Source organism: Macaca fascicularis, chromosome 15 (genome assembly GCF_037993035.2).
Source record: "Macaca fascicularis isolate 582-1 chromosome 15, T2T-MFA8v1.1".
In the NCBI taxonomy this organism is placed as follows: Eukaryota; Metazoa; Chordata; class Mammalia; order Primates; family Cercopithecidae; genus Macaca; species Macaca fascicularis.
The window spans coordinates 127,935,696-127,949,692 of NC_088389.1; the positions used below are offsets into that span (position 1 = coordinate 127,935,696).

Sequence of the window (13,997 nt, forward strand, 5' to 3'; positions counted from 1 at the left end):
TCACTTAGAGGAGGCTACAGACATTTAGGGGGGAAGATACTTCGGCTTCCAAAGAAGCGTGTATTAAAACCTTAATTCTATTTGGAAGATTATCTTGATAAGAAAAGCAGCTTAAGATTGCTTTTGTGATTTGATGTCGCTGGGACACATGCCTGACCTGTAGTACTCCAGTCCTCATGAGGGGACTCACTGACCCTGAAATTATGTGCTCAGAAAGTATAAAGAGTCTCATTTTAAAAGCCATCGGTGAGGGGTGCAGATGAGAAGGAGCTGTTCACAGCTGTGGGGTGGCAAGGGAGACTGGTTTTCAAATCAAAATCTCTGCCGTTGCTGTTTCCGCAGGTTCCCCTGCCTCCTGGTCTTTTATCTGTTTTAAAAGCCAAAATGGGTTGTGGAAGCAGGCTGAGAGTAGCCAAGGGTCTGAAATATTTGGAAAGAAAGAAATCTAAGAGGAGAGTCCATCTGTATGGGAAAGAACAAGCAGATTCCACACAGCCAGCAAACATTTAAAACATCGGTCGGAGCGATTTTGCTAGAAAACAGCTCACAGCAGAAGAGCACATCCAAGCTCTCACTCTCTTCTGACGAACGGGGTAGAATTGTCTTCCTTGCTGCCCCAGTGGTTTTCATGGTAGCCCTAATCTACACATCTGATCATCATTTTCTTTGCTGTTTGGAAATCACTATAATTAGTATGGAATGATTCTCTACTATCATCAGACCTATAGAATGGCTCTGGGATAGTTTGACTATTTAGAAAAAAGAAATTCAGTTTTGCCATTTTCAAGTTTGATCTTATCAATGCATTTCCAGGCTCTTTCTTGTCTGTCTGCCTGTGGGCACCAAAGAGTGCTATTTGATCTTAAACACTCTTATTCAATAGGCATGTTGTCGTGCAAACTTTGAAAATTGCTCTGGCAAACTTCGATGAATCACGTTTCTTCAAGACATACAGTTGCTTTCCCCTTTATTTTTTTCGTTATGAATGCATAGAAACGTTTATGTTTTCCGTGCTTATATCCAGTGACCTCTTAATAACTGTTGTTATTTACAGTGAGACTGGGCAGCAGGAGATTCACTGACATGCCTGAGTTCAAAGCCACGAAATAACCTGCCTCTTCTCTCTCCAACAGTGGTCCTGCCCAATTATTTTGTTGCATAGATAATGAATTTATCTGTAAGAGTTTCAAGTTCCTTTTAGATAAAAATGCACATCAGTGAAGGAGGAGGGAGCATAGATTATTTAAAGAGTAGGACGTTTTAACTTGCAAATTAGAAATCCTGAGATAATTAAAAGGCGATTATCCTGTCCTGGACAAGGGGCGGAGCTGCTGCCTGGAGCCCGGCGGGGCCGGCAGTGCTGGCGGGTGGCCGCTAGAGGGCGCGGGCTCGGTGTCCGCGGGCGGCCGCGGGGAGGGCGGAGCTGCCTCAGTGTGCGCCGGGGCACGGGGCGGAGCAAAGCCGCCTCTTTTCTTGCGGATGGGGCGGATGGGGCCTGCGAACAGCGTTTCCCGAAGCTATGGTCATAGCACGTGCAGCGTGACTGAATTTCCGGGAGCCCCGATCCACCTGCGCGTCGGAGCCGCCCCGCGGTGACTGCGCATGCGCGGAATCCCCCGGTCTGAGGGCGGCCGCTCCGTGGAACCGTCTCCCCGCCGCGTCTGCGGACACGCGCCTTCCACGAAGCCGCTCTGGTGCCAGAAACATCACGGACCCTGCTATAAAGGGCCTGTTTTGGAACACAAATGGGCGTTTGCATCGGGCATCGTCTCCTACTTTGAGCTCTGGCCAGAACCATAGGGAACCGGGGATTGGGCCGGGGGAGCTGCCCCCAGCTCCCGGGGCTTCCGCAGACCAGTGATCGGAACCCACGGCCGGAACATCAAGGGGAAGTTAGAGAAGTTAGATGCCTTTTATTCTTCTTCACGAACCCGCTTTTCGTCTTAAATCACGTAAGCTGTTCAGTGCACTAAGATGGGATGTGATTGAGTCCAGCGTGGTGGTCGCTGGTTTGCCCGTAATAATTCTGCATTACCACGTACCCGTGACCGAATTCGCAGGAAGGCGCAGGCTGCAGGCACGGCCCGACCTGGAGCACGGGAGCCGTTTGAGGAGGTGGCACAGGCAACCCCCACATGCGGGCAGAGGATGTGTAAGTTTCCGTAGTACCTACTGATCCTGTATTATGGATCGCCTGAGCTTTTGTAGAAAACGTGGGACATACAGGAGTATACAGAGGAATATACAGGAAGCCTGTACCCCCGCCCAGGAGACCACCGTCTGCACTTGTGTGGGGGCTGTTTTCAGTCCAGCAGTGCTTCTGTTTTCTAACCAAAAGGAATATGCCAGTGTTCTGGACATGAGCAGTTCCCGATAACTCCTGGGGCTGATAATAGCAAGTTTCTGAGAAAGTGGCTGTGATATTTCACCTTCTCCTGGTCTCCTTTTACAGCCTCAAGCAGCCTGCCACCCTGCCATATTCCGGGTTGTTGATGAGATGTTCAGGTAAATGTTACACTGTTTCTTCTAGTAATTGATGCGAAAAAGGTTCCATTTCCAAACACGAAAAGAAAATGCTGTGGTAGTCTCTGGCTGTACCACAGGGAAATAGAGTTTCTGATTCCCTCCTATTCCTCTGAGCTTTGTGGTAATTAGACGTAAAAACTAAAAAATCAGTGTAAATTCAAAGGCCAGCGCCTAAGAATTAAGATAACTTTCTTTTCTTTAGCCTTTAAAGATTCTAATAATAGAAACACAGAATTGAGTTAGATATTAATATCATGAAATATTCATGTAGGATTTTTCTCAGCTCAGAATAAAGGGTAGCAGTATGCTCCTTTCACCACGTGAGGGCTGACCAATCTTTTTAAAAGACTTTAAAGCTAAAGAAAGCCAAGAAAAATAAATAAATAGTCATTCTTAACAGAGCTCTTCTGTGGGGCAAAATACACCTTGCATGTTCTCTTACAACACATTGAATGTTTATTTTGAAAATACGAGTACTTCTTGGAAAATGCGTTAGATTTACAGACGGCAAGAGACGAGGAGCTCGTAGCCATGAAGCTGAGCTGTGGCTGGCAGTTAGTGGGAGTTTTAACCATGGAGTACTACGACTGGACCCAGCCGGGGAGCTTGTCAACCTGGAGTGTCCCAGCCCCTCTTCCAGGGGAACCCGTATCAGCTCTCTCTCTAGTCCCTCCCACCTACTACACAGCAGCAGAGGCTGCAGGGCAGACTGCAGACTTTGGGGAAAGGAATTTTTACAGTAATGACTGTTTAGGGTTTAAAGCTAGCAAAATTTGAGGGTTTTTTTTTTTTTTTTTTTTTTTTTGCTTAAACAAACATAAAGAAAAATTAATTGTATGAAAATGCACGGAAACCAAACCAGGTACAGGTACACACAGATTCTTTTCCTACTTTGCTGGGTGGATGGACCAAGCCATTTCTCCACTTGTGAAAGCAAAATATTGACGTTGCGTGTCCAGGCATACAATACAAAAATATTTGTACAGAGTATGCAAGCCTGTATGGAAGGCATTTGCATTGCTTAATAATTTAAGAACCAAGAAAGAGAGCTCTACACATTGCAATTTTAAAGAAAATATTTACAAAAGGGAGCAACAGATTTATCCTGCTTTCCCACAAGGACTGAAATCTGATGAGTTGAGATACTGCTGAAGCTTATGGCACAAAAAAAGTGTTCCCACTCTTCCCTTATACAGTACAGGTTTTTATGTTTGCCGGATTACTTGTTAAACGTGTTCTGATCTGACTTTGCATTGTTCAGGTGTGCACTCCTGGAAACCGATGGGGCCCCGGAAATCATAGCCACTATTCAAGTGTTTACGCAGTGCTTCCTAGAAGCTCTGGAGAAAGAAAACAAGCAGGTTTGTTATATTGCATCTATTACTCGTTCATCCCAAAGAATAAGAGGCTGTTGGGAGTATTTTGGACAAGAGCACTTTATTTTCAGTAATTCTGATGGACTGTTTTGCTCACAAAGAAAGGTTCCTAATGAGTCCCCCAACAAAGGTTAAACCATTTTAACTTAACACAAATCAAGATCTGTCTGTCCCGTGCCCTGGTACCCACAGGCATCTGTCTACTGTTGTATCTGAGAACTCTGTCGAGCCAGCATGCGTGGCCCTGTGCTGTGCGCTGTCTGCCGAGCGGGACACTGCCCTCTGGCTGCATCTGAGCCTCCCAGGTCCGCAGGAGGCGTCTTGGGGTCTGTATGGCATGCACTGAATAGGAAAGGGCGTTTATTGCAAAGCAGTCCTGGACATTCTTCATTATTTGCATCTTTATTCTTATCAGAGACCCAAATGTGAATTGGATTCCAGGAAAGGAGGTGGTAAGAGTGACTGGGAAAGGCTTGACTAACTAGAGGAGGAGCGAGGAAGGGCAGTGAGCGGGAGGTGTGTGTTAGGCACAGTCAGTAAACCAAAGGCCAGGCCCGAACCCTGCAGAAGATTGTGCTCCAGGTCCCCAGCAGCAGAGGCTGGGCAACAGCTGCCAAGGGTCACTGACCAATTAGAGTGACCTCGTGAAACAGCAACCTTTGCTACCAGAGAGCTTTCACCTTTCAGCATTTTATTTGGCCTTGATTTCTAACGGCCACAGAAGTAATGTTTATGGGACATATTGCCTGTCGAGAGCGGTGCTGGTCCAGCGCATCTCATCTGTGGAGTATGTCACGGCCCCTGTGAAGCTCTCTGCAGTTTGACTTCTGAGAGCAGAGCTACAGTGCTTGGCTCCACCGGATCACACTCTCGTCAATGTCAAACAGATCTCTTAGGTTTTAGCTGGTATTTCTACTTTTTCTTTTTTTTTTTTTTGAGACAAGGTTTCACTCTTGTCACCCAGGCTGGAGTGCAGTGATGTGATCTCAGCTCACCGCAGTCTCAACCCCCCACACTCAGGTGATCCTCACACTTTAGCCCCCGTGAGTAGCTGGGACCACAGGTACATGCCACCACACATGGCTACTTTTATTAAGTGCAATTTCCATTTTATTTTTCTCCAGAGAATAGTCCGTCTTCAGTCCTTAAGGACTCAGCTCCTTACGTGGGCTTTGGTGGGGGACGTGGGACAGCACCCGCAGGTCTAAATCGGGGTAGGGGTGTTCGGTCCTTGTGGGCTTCATGAGATCAATTCCTGACTAGTTTGCTGTGAATTGCACGACTCGGTGCTGCAGCTTCACGCACAGCTTGGGAGGCACGTAGGCATCGAAGACGCCTGCTTCAGAAACGTCCCTGACCGCTGCGGCCTCCACTATGTTTCCAATGACGAATTGCTTCATGGCCTTGTCCTTGGGCACACATCGGGCACAGTTCGTGCAGCAAATAGGCTGCACGTGGCCACGGCCCTTTTTGGCACGACCGTTGTTCCTTCTTTTCTTCCTCATGTTGGAGGCACGGACTGGAGGGAGCACTCATTTTTGCATTTTTATTAGAGATGGGGTTTTACCATGTTGCCCAGGCTGGTCTCAAACTCCGGGGCTCAAACAGTCTTCCCACCTTGGCCTCCCGAAGTGCTGGGATTACAGGTGTGAGCCACCACACCCAGCCTGTTTCTGCTTTTTATAACAACAATATATATTTATTTTATTCTTTGAGACAGGCTCGCTCTCTGTCACCCAGGCTGGAGTGCAGTGGTGTGATCATGGCTCACTGCAGCCTTCGGCTTCCTAGGCTCAAACGATCCTTCCACCGTAGCCTCCTGAGTAGTTGGGGCCACAGGTTCAAGCCACCACGCTGAGCTAATTTTTAAAATTTTTTTTGTGGAAATGGAGTCTCTCTGTTACCCAGGCTGGTCTCGAACCCCTGGGTTCAAGGGATCCTCCCACCTTGGCCTCCCAAGGTGCTGGGATTCCAGGCTTGAGCCACTGTGCCTGGCCAACAATAAATATCTGTGATTTATTTTTTCCCACCCTCAATTTCCCTGGAGAAGTTAGCTGGGCTGTAGCAAGCTGCGCTCTCCGTGGTCCCACCTAGAGTTTTGGAGGCAGCTCAGCTGGAAGGCACGGCTGGTCCTCACGGTTATTTTAAACCGAACTGTCAATGTCTTTATAGTCCCCATTAGGAACGGGCCTCTAGGGAGCCTCACCTCGGCCTCGCGGAGCACACCTGGGTTGGAGCAGCGGCCGCGGAGGAACGCCACCGTGCTCTTTAGGCTTAGCGCACGCCTGTTTTTCTTCTTGGCTTCACCCTCAGCCTCTGATTTGGCCGTGGCCACTATGGATTGGGACTGATGTTGCAGTTGCTTTTAATTGAGAACAGTGCCCTGACCAGGCCTATGTATCTAAGGACGTGGGACCACACGTGGGGTCCTGGTGTGAGGCAGGGCAGGGATCCGAAAGCAAACAGGAATTCACCACCCTCACCTTCACCTCAACAAAGGAGAGCAAAGTCTCTTCGTTTTGCCGATGCCTGCATAGGTATCTGTTCGTTTATTTCTCTTCCTGGAGCTGTTTCTGCGTGCCTGCCTTTTTAACTGATGGCCGTCCGCATCTGTTGACCCTCTGCCTTCTTGAGTGTCCATTTTTAGCTAATCAAAACCCCTCATGTCATATTTGGTAGATGCATGACCCTCTTTTCTCTCTGTGGTTTATTCATTAATTCTTTCTTTCTTTCTTTTTTTTTTTTTTGGAGACGGAGTCTCGCTCTGTCGCCCAGGCTGGAGTGCAGTGGCCGGATCTCAGCTCACTGCAAGCTCCGCCTCCCGGGTCTACGCCATTCTCCTGCCTCAGCCTCCCGAGTAGCTGGGACTACAGGCGCCAGCCACCTCGCCCGGCTAGTTTTTTGTATTTTTTAGTAGAGACGGGGTTTCACCGTGTTAGCCAGGATGGTCTCGATCTCCTGACCTCGTGATCCGCCCGTCTCGGCCTCCCAAAGTGCTGGGATTACAGGCTTGAGCCACCGCGCCCGGCCAATTCTTTCTTAGTAAAATGAATATCTGTAAACCTGATATCTAATCATCTGAATACGTGTCTATACACATACTCCTCCTTGCCTCTCTCCCTCCAGGTAACCTCTGGTTTGAATTTTATGTTTATTATTCCTTTGCTCTTTCTAAAGGTAGTTTGATCACATATATATGACTGCGTAAACAATGTTTTGTTTAGTTTCGGTTGTTTTTGCACTTTATAAAACAAACAGGAGCAGCATACTGTGTGCAGTCTTTTGAGACTTCCTTTTCCACTCAGCAAAGACTGCTTGACGTTGCCATGTGTGGCTGTGGGGAAGTGTTGTTATGCACAGTCCATGTGAAAACGTGTGGCGGTACAGCCATCCTGCTGCTGGGAGGCACTGGGGATGCTTCCAGGTTTTGTGTTTTATTACAAACGATGTTGCTGTGGACACTCTGGGGTAGGTACTTAGGAGTGGAAGTGTGTTCTATGCAGAGGTTCAGCTTTCATAGATCCCGCCATGTTGCTGTGGACACTCTGGGGTAGGTATTTAGGAGTGGAAGTGTATTCAGTATGCAGAGGTTCAGTTTTCATAGATCCTGCCAGACTCATTTCAGAAGTGTTGGTGCCCATTTGCACTTCCTGCAACGGTTTATGAGTGATCCCGTAAATCCACATTCTCACCCATCATCGGAAGCACTCACGTCAGTGATTCTGTCTCTTGTTACCCTTTGCTCTTGCCCCGTTCTGTGTGGAGGACACGGTCAGCTCCGTCATGATGCCCTGTCAGACAGTAGGCAGAAATCGAGGTGGGTGTGATAAGCCACTTATCCGAAGCCTGCACTGTGGCTCAGTACAGCCAGTCAGCTCAGTTTCTGGTTGCAGCCATGACAGTATCTGCTCATGAGCTGGATTAAATCTCCCAGAGATAAAAATGATAAACTCCAGGCAAAGTATTTTTTAAAATCTATTTGAAGGCATACAGAGCACCTGAGAAAGTGGACGGAGACTGGAGGCCACCAGCGCTTTAAAGGGACACCACTCTGAGAGGTCTCCTGCCCCCCTCACCGCCCCCCGCAGCTGCCCTCATGTGAGGTTGGGAGCGGGTGTGGGGCCAGGGAGGGCCAGAACTTAGCACAATCGGATCGAATTAAGGTGCCAAAAAATAGAAATGTAAACTGCCAAAGGAACAAAAAAAAATTGAAGGGGAAAAAGAAAACCAATGTCAAAAGGTAGACCTAAACCCAAAACTACCACGAATGACATTAATTTCAGCCATTAAATGGAAGTTAAATATTCTAGTAAAAAGGCAGAAATGTCAGACTGAACAAAAAACCGAAGACCTGGCTGGACACGGTGGCTCATGCCTGTGATCCCAGCACTTTGGGAGGCCAAGGTGGGAGGATTGCTCGAGTCCAGGAGTTCAAGACCAGCCTGGGCAACATAGTGAGACCCCAGTCTCTGCAAAAAAATAAAAATAAAAAATTAGCTGGGCATGGTGATGCATGCCTGTAGTCCCAGCTACTCGAGAGGATGAGGTGGGAGGATTGCTTGAGCCCAGAAGGTGGAGGCTGCAGTGAGCCATGATCACGCCACTGCACTCCAGCCTGGATGACAGGGCGAGACCCTGTCTTAAAATGAAAAAAAAAAAAAAAAAAGATTTTAAAAGCTATTGTAATCAAGACAGTGAGGTATTGGCAAAAAGACAACCGTAGATCAGCATTGAGTCCAGATACAGACCATGCATATGTGGCCAATCGATTTTTGACAGAGACGCCAAGACAATTCAATGGGGAAAGGAATGTTTTCAACAAATGATGCTGGAATAACTGGATGTCCCTATGTAGAAAAATGAGCCTCAACCATTACCTTATACAGCACACAACAGTTAATTGGAGAGGATCATGGGCTTCAACAGAAATGTTAGAAAGATAAAGCCCCTAGAGAGAGCGTAGGAGAATGTATCTGTTTGACCATGAGGTGATCCAAGATTTCTCAGAAGCACTAACCATAGGAGAAAAATGGATAAATTAGACCTCATCAGAATTTAAAACTTCTAGGCTGGGGGCATAGCTCACGCCCGGAATCCCAGCACGTTGGGAGCCCCAAGGCAGGAGGATCTTTTGAGCCCAGGAGATGGAGACCAGCCTGGGCAACAAAGTAAGACCCCTTTTCTACAAAAAATACAAAATTTCACTGAGCGTGGTGGCACACACCTGTGTCCTAGCTACTCGGGAGACTGAGGTGGGAGGATCACTTGAGCCTGGGAGATCAAGGCTTATGATCATGCCACTGCACTCCAGCTTGGGCAACAGAGTGAAACCATATCTCAAAAAATAAGAAAGGAATTTAAAATTTATATGCTTTGGTAGATATCATTAAGAAACTGAAAAAGCAGGCCAGGCAAGGTGGCTCATGCCTGTAATCCTAGCACTTTGCGAGGCTGAGGTGGGTGGATCACAAGGTCAAGAGATCAAGACCATCCTGATCAACGTGGTGAAATCCCGTCTCTACTAAAAATACAAAAATTAGCCGGGGGTAGTGGCATGTGCCTTCAGTCCTAGCTACTTGGGAGGCTGGGGCAGGAGAATCGCTTGAACCCGGAAGGTGGAGGTTGCAGGGAGCCAAGATCACACTACTGCACTCCAGCCTGGCAACAGAGCAAGACTCCATCTCAATAAATTAAAAAAAAAAATAAAAGAAGAAGAAGAAACTGAAAAAGCAAGCCGTTAGCTAGGAGAAAATATTTGTAATACATGTATACAACAGAGGACATGTGTCCAGAATATATGAAGATCTCTTACAACTGCCTAAGAAACCAGTTTCGAAAATGGACAAAAGGCTTGAATATACACTTTCAAAAAAGATATGCAAATTGGCAGTAAGCACATGAAAATTGTTCGGCATCATTTGCCATCAGGAAAGTGCAGAGTGAAACAGGTAGGAAAGCAAGCATACATGGGGTTATGTTCCCTAGCCATTAGAATGGATGAAATTAGTAAGACTGACAGCACCAAATGCTGGGAGCACGTGGAGCACCTGGAGTTCACACACATTGCTGGTGGGAGTGAGATGGCACAACACTGGAAAACCATATGGCCTTTCGATGTTAAACAAGCATCTCTCTGTGACCCAGCAATTCCATTCCAATGGTGTGCCCAGGAGAAACAGAAACACATGTCCACAAAAAGACATATGTATGCATGTGAACTACAGCTTTATTCGTGATAGCCCTCAACTGGAAGCAGCCCAAACTTGAAGCAGCACATCAAGAGGAGAATGGCCAAACAGCCTATGGCATATTCATACCATTCAGACTACTTCTGAGCAATAAGAACAGAATGATCTACTCGCACACAATAACATGGTTTAATCTTTAAAAAAACATGTTGAGCCCAAGAAGCCAGACACAAAAGAAAACATACTTTATGTTCCCTTTACACAAAATTCAAGAATAAGCAAATTTAATCTCTCTTGTCAAAATCAAAATACTGGTTGCCAGGGTGGGGTGGAGGGAACGATTGTTAAGAGCTGGAAGAGGTCTTCTTGGCGTGATAGAAATGGTGTCTTCACAGGGGTGGCGGTCACGTGGATTTGCTCGTTTACCAAAACCTCATATACTTAAAGCCTTTGCACTCCATGCTTTATAGATTTTACCTCAATGTTTTAAAAAGCTGTGCCTCTTGGGGGTGTGGATAGCTGGAGCTCTTTGACCCTCGAAAAGTGAGCACAATTGTTTTATGCTTTTGTTGTGATTTTTAAAACCACGCTGAGCCGGCCCAGTGGCTGACGCCTGTAACCTCAGCACTTTGGGAGGCCGAGGCGGGCGGGTCACCTGAGGTCGGGAGTTCGAGACCAGCCTGGCCAACATGGTGCAACTCCATCTCTACTAAAAATACAAAAATTAGCCTGGCATGGTGACGCGTGCCTGTAATCCCAGCTACTCAGGAGGCTGAGGCAGGAGAATCATTTGGACCCAGGAGGTGGAGGTTGTAGTGAGCTGAGATTGTGCCTCTTTACTCCAGCCTGGGCAACAGAACGAGACTCCATCTAAATAAAAAAAACAAAAACAGGCCGGGCGCTGTGGCTCACACCTGTAATCCCAGTACTTTGGGAGGCCGAGGCGGGCAGATCACCTGAGGTCGGGAGTTCGAGACCAGCCTGACCAACATGGAGAAACCCCATCTCTACTAAAAATGCAAAATTAGCCTGGCATGGTGGCGCATGCCTGTAATCCCATCTACTTGGGAGGCTGAGGCAGGAGAATCGCTTGAACCCAGGAGCCAGAGGTTGCGGTGAGCTGAGATCGCGCCATGGCACTCCAGCCTGGGCAACGAGCAAAACTCCGTTTCAAAAAAAAAAAAAAAAAAAAAAAAAATGCTGAAATACCTAACATCTCACAACTGCTCTGACAAGTCTTTCTGAAATAGAAGGTTTATTTGTATAATTGGGTTCATGTGAGGTAGAACTCATAAAGACATCAAGAGCATAACTTTATTATTTTTCTTAAGTCCCAGGAGGTGATTTAAAAGGTTAATTATTCTGGAAAATATGAGGTTACTGGGAGCTTATTTTTCAAAAAATAAACGTTTCAGAAAGTGTTCTGACCATGTTAGTACTGGTGGGTCTTTTTGGGCAGAGGACTCAGAGTTTTGTATTTTCCTGACCCCGTTTCAATCTTAATGTTCATGCTCTTTGGATTTTCCATCCTGTGGCAGCTGCGGTTTGCACTCAAGACCTACTTTCCTTACACTTCTCCATCTCTTGCCATGGTGCTGCTGCAAGACCCTCAAGGTGAGTTAGGGTTGACTCTGCCCCCATCAGAATGATTTCCTGGGAAGAGCACTGTCAAACGATGGCCTCCCCACCAGGCCCTTATCTATAGCATGAGGGAGACACAGCTGGTTATTTCTAAGATCCTTTGAGCGCCCAGGATCCCACATTCTGTAGATTTTGATATGAGAGTCGTCTTGGCTTCCCAGTTGTGATCACTTCCCAAAAGAAGAAGGAAAAAAAAAAAACCCCAGTGGCCTCTGGTAGGTCTTGCTAGTCTGCCTCCAGGTAACACAGGCTCTGCTGGTGCCAACCAGGTCCGCCAGATGCCAGGAACAGGCCAAGACGTGGCTGAGTCGGAAGAAAACAGTACCTTCATTTGCTTTTCATTCTTTCTACTCCATGCAGCCTTGTTGCAGAAGAAAAGATAAAATGATGGATGAAGCTGAGGAAATTCAGGGGAGGTTCCCCCTAACCAAGCTAAGGGAAGGATTTTGAGAGAGTTCAATAAGGTGCTTCATCCGCAGCCTTTCCTGATACCCTTTGCCAGCCTTCCAAAGGCTATCCGGGTGGGGAAGTGGTGGTTCCAGCCTTCATTCGACTGGTGTTGATCCAGGAATGTGGCTGTGAGCTCATGCTTACGAGACATTTCAGAAATACAGAATAAGGGCCCCCTTTCCCTCTGAGGCCTGAAACCTGACGGAAGGCAGTCCTGACGCGGGCACAGACTGTGCCAGCCAGAAAGGGGCCTTATTGGAGCATGGCAGGAGAGGAGACAGAGGGAACGAGCCAGTCACATTTCCTTTTTATGCCATTTTGGGCCTGCCTTTTTTCTGAGACTTGAGTGAGTAGATTTGTTTGAGAAATGCAAATGATTCAAAGTTTCAGAGCATTTTACAAAACCTAAATTCCTCTTCCTTTTTCAAGAAGATGTAGGTTCTTGCCCAGGGTGATCCCCTGACACTGTCCTCTCAGATGCCGGAGCTGGGGATGGGGTCTCTGGGTGACAGTTTTATGAAAACCCTTGGGAAAACTTTATTAACAAGACAAAAAAGAGGAATTCACTCTCCCAGGGTCCACCCTACAGCTTAGGTCAGACCAGCAAAGCCTGAAGTCAGCCGACAGGGGGCGCCGAGTGAGCTCCACAAAATGTACCGGAGTCGTCAGCGTCTCCGTGTGGAAATAGCAAACAAACAGCAAACAAACAGCGAGGTGGTGCGTGGGCACGGGCCCAACCCTCTACCTTTCCGTTTGTGTAACTCGTAGATTTATGTCCAAATAGAAATAGGTGGCTTCAAGCAGAAGTGCAGGAACCTCTGGTGCTAGTTCCTGGAACAGCTGTCTGTGTGTTACTTTGGCAAACAGTGTGATGGTCACACACTGAAGAAGTGTTTGTTAGTAGCATGATCTTCTGTTCATCAGAAATTTATTTCATGCCCATTGTGAAGGTCGGGGGAGGGGTGTAAAAGATGATCACTTCCAAGCCCTGACTGTGTAGGAACTACAAGTGGAGGAAATGCAAAACAAATGTCTAAATAGCTAGTAAAAGGAAGAAACGAAAAATGCCTTCAAAAGGCTGTGCTCCAAGGGCCGCGGGGGTTCAGAGGAGGGAGGCACTGGCCTTGTGGAGTAGCAGCAGTTCGCCCATCACTCGCCTTATCTTCCTTGTGTGTTCGATTGTAGCATCTATCACTATGTGAAAATTTTTGCAGATGCTGCATAGAACTGCAGATATGTGCTGCTCAGATGTGTTTAAAACTACAGGATGATTGTGAAACCAGAGCAGCTCACTCAAGAAAAGACATTTGTTTGCATAATGCTCACTTATTTTCTTTCCTGGCCTTTTTTTCCACTGTAAACCTGAAATCATATTGTGAGTTCATCACAGCCCTAGGAAAGCAGTCAGGCCGTCTATTCCTAGTTCCTTGTTGGCTGCTTTACTACAGTCTCTCTCTATTCTGAAATCACACATTAGTGGTGGAGGAGTGGGTAGGTAGAGAAGAAGAAACCTAGGCATCCGCAGCCGGCATTTCCCAGTCTCAGCAGGGGCTGCTTATGCAATCTCTAGCTACTTCCATGTACCTGAATTCAAAAGTACTTGAGGCCAAGTGTGGTGATTAATGCCTGTAATTCCAGCATTTTGGGAGGCCAAGGGGGAGGATCACTTGAGCCCAGGAATTTGAGACAAGTCTGAGAAACATAATGAAACCTCATCTCTACAAAATAATTTTTAAAATAGCTGGGCATGGTGGTGCACCCCTGTAGTCCCAGCTGCTGGGGAGGCGGAGGTAGGAGGATTGCTTGAGCCCAGAAG

The 13,997-nt window shown here is 47.1% G+C and overlaps 1 protein-coding gene and 1 pseudogene across 46 annotated transcripts in view; one reads left to right on the plus strand and one right to left on the minus strand.

Moving 5' to 3' along the window:
• Window positions 1–13,997, plus strand: part of FANCC (FA complementation group C) — a 221,913-nt gene that overhangs the window by 191,566 nt on the left and 16,350 nt on the right. For 40 of the 46 annotated variants that reach the window (XR_012424987.1, XM_074018021.1, XM_074018028.1 and 37 more), the window contains 3 exons: window positions 2,453–2,505; window positions 3,788–3,887; window positions 11,629–11,704. Coding sequence is in view for 43 of the 46 variants with exons in the window: in XM_074018021.1 (XP_073874122.1) it covers window positions 2,453–2,505; window positions 3,788–3,887; window positions 11,629–11,704 (229 nt within the window). In the remaining 3 variants the exon portion in view is untranslated. Of the gene's footprint in view, window positions 1–1,463; window positions 2,153–2,452; window positions 2,506–3,787; window positions 3,888–11,628; window positions 11,705–13,997 lie in introns of those variants that run through there. The other 6 variants (XR_012424988.1, XR_012424989.1, XM_074018052.1 and 3 more) reach the window with 2 other exon arrangements.
• LOC141408692 (small ribosomal subunit protein eS26 pseudogene) lies at window positions 5,011–5,554 on the minus strand (annotated as a pseudogene).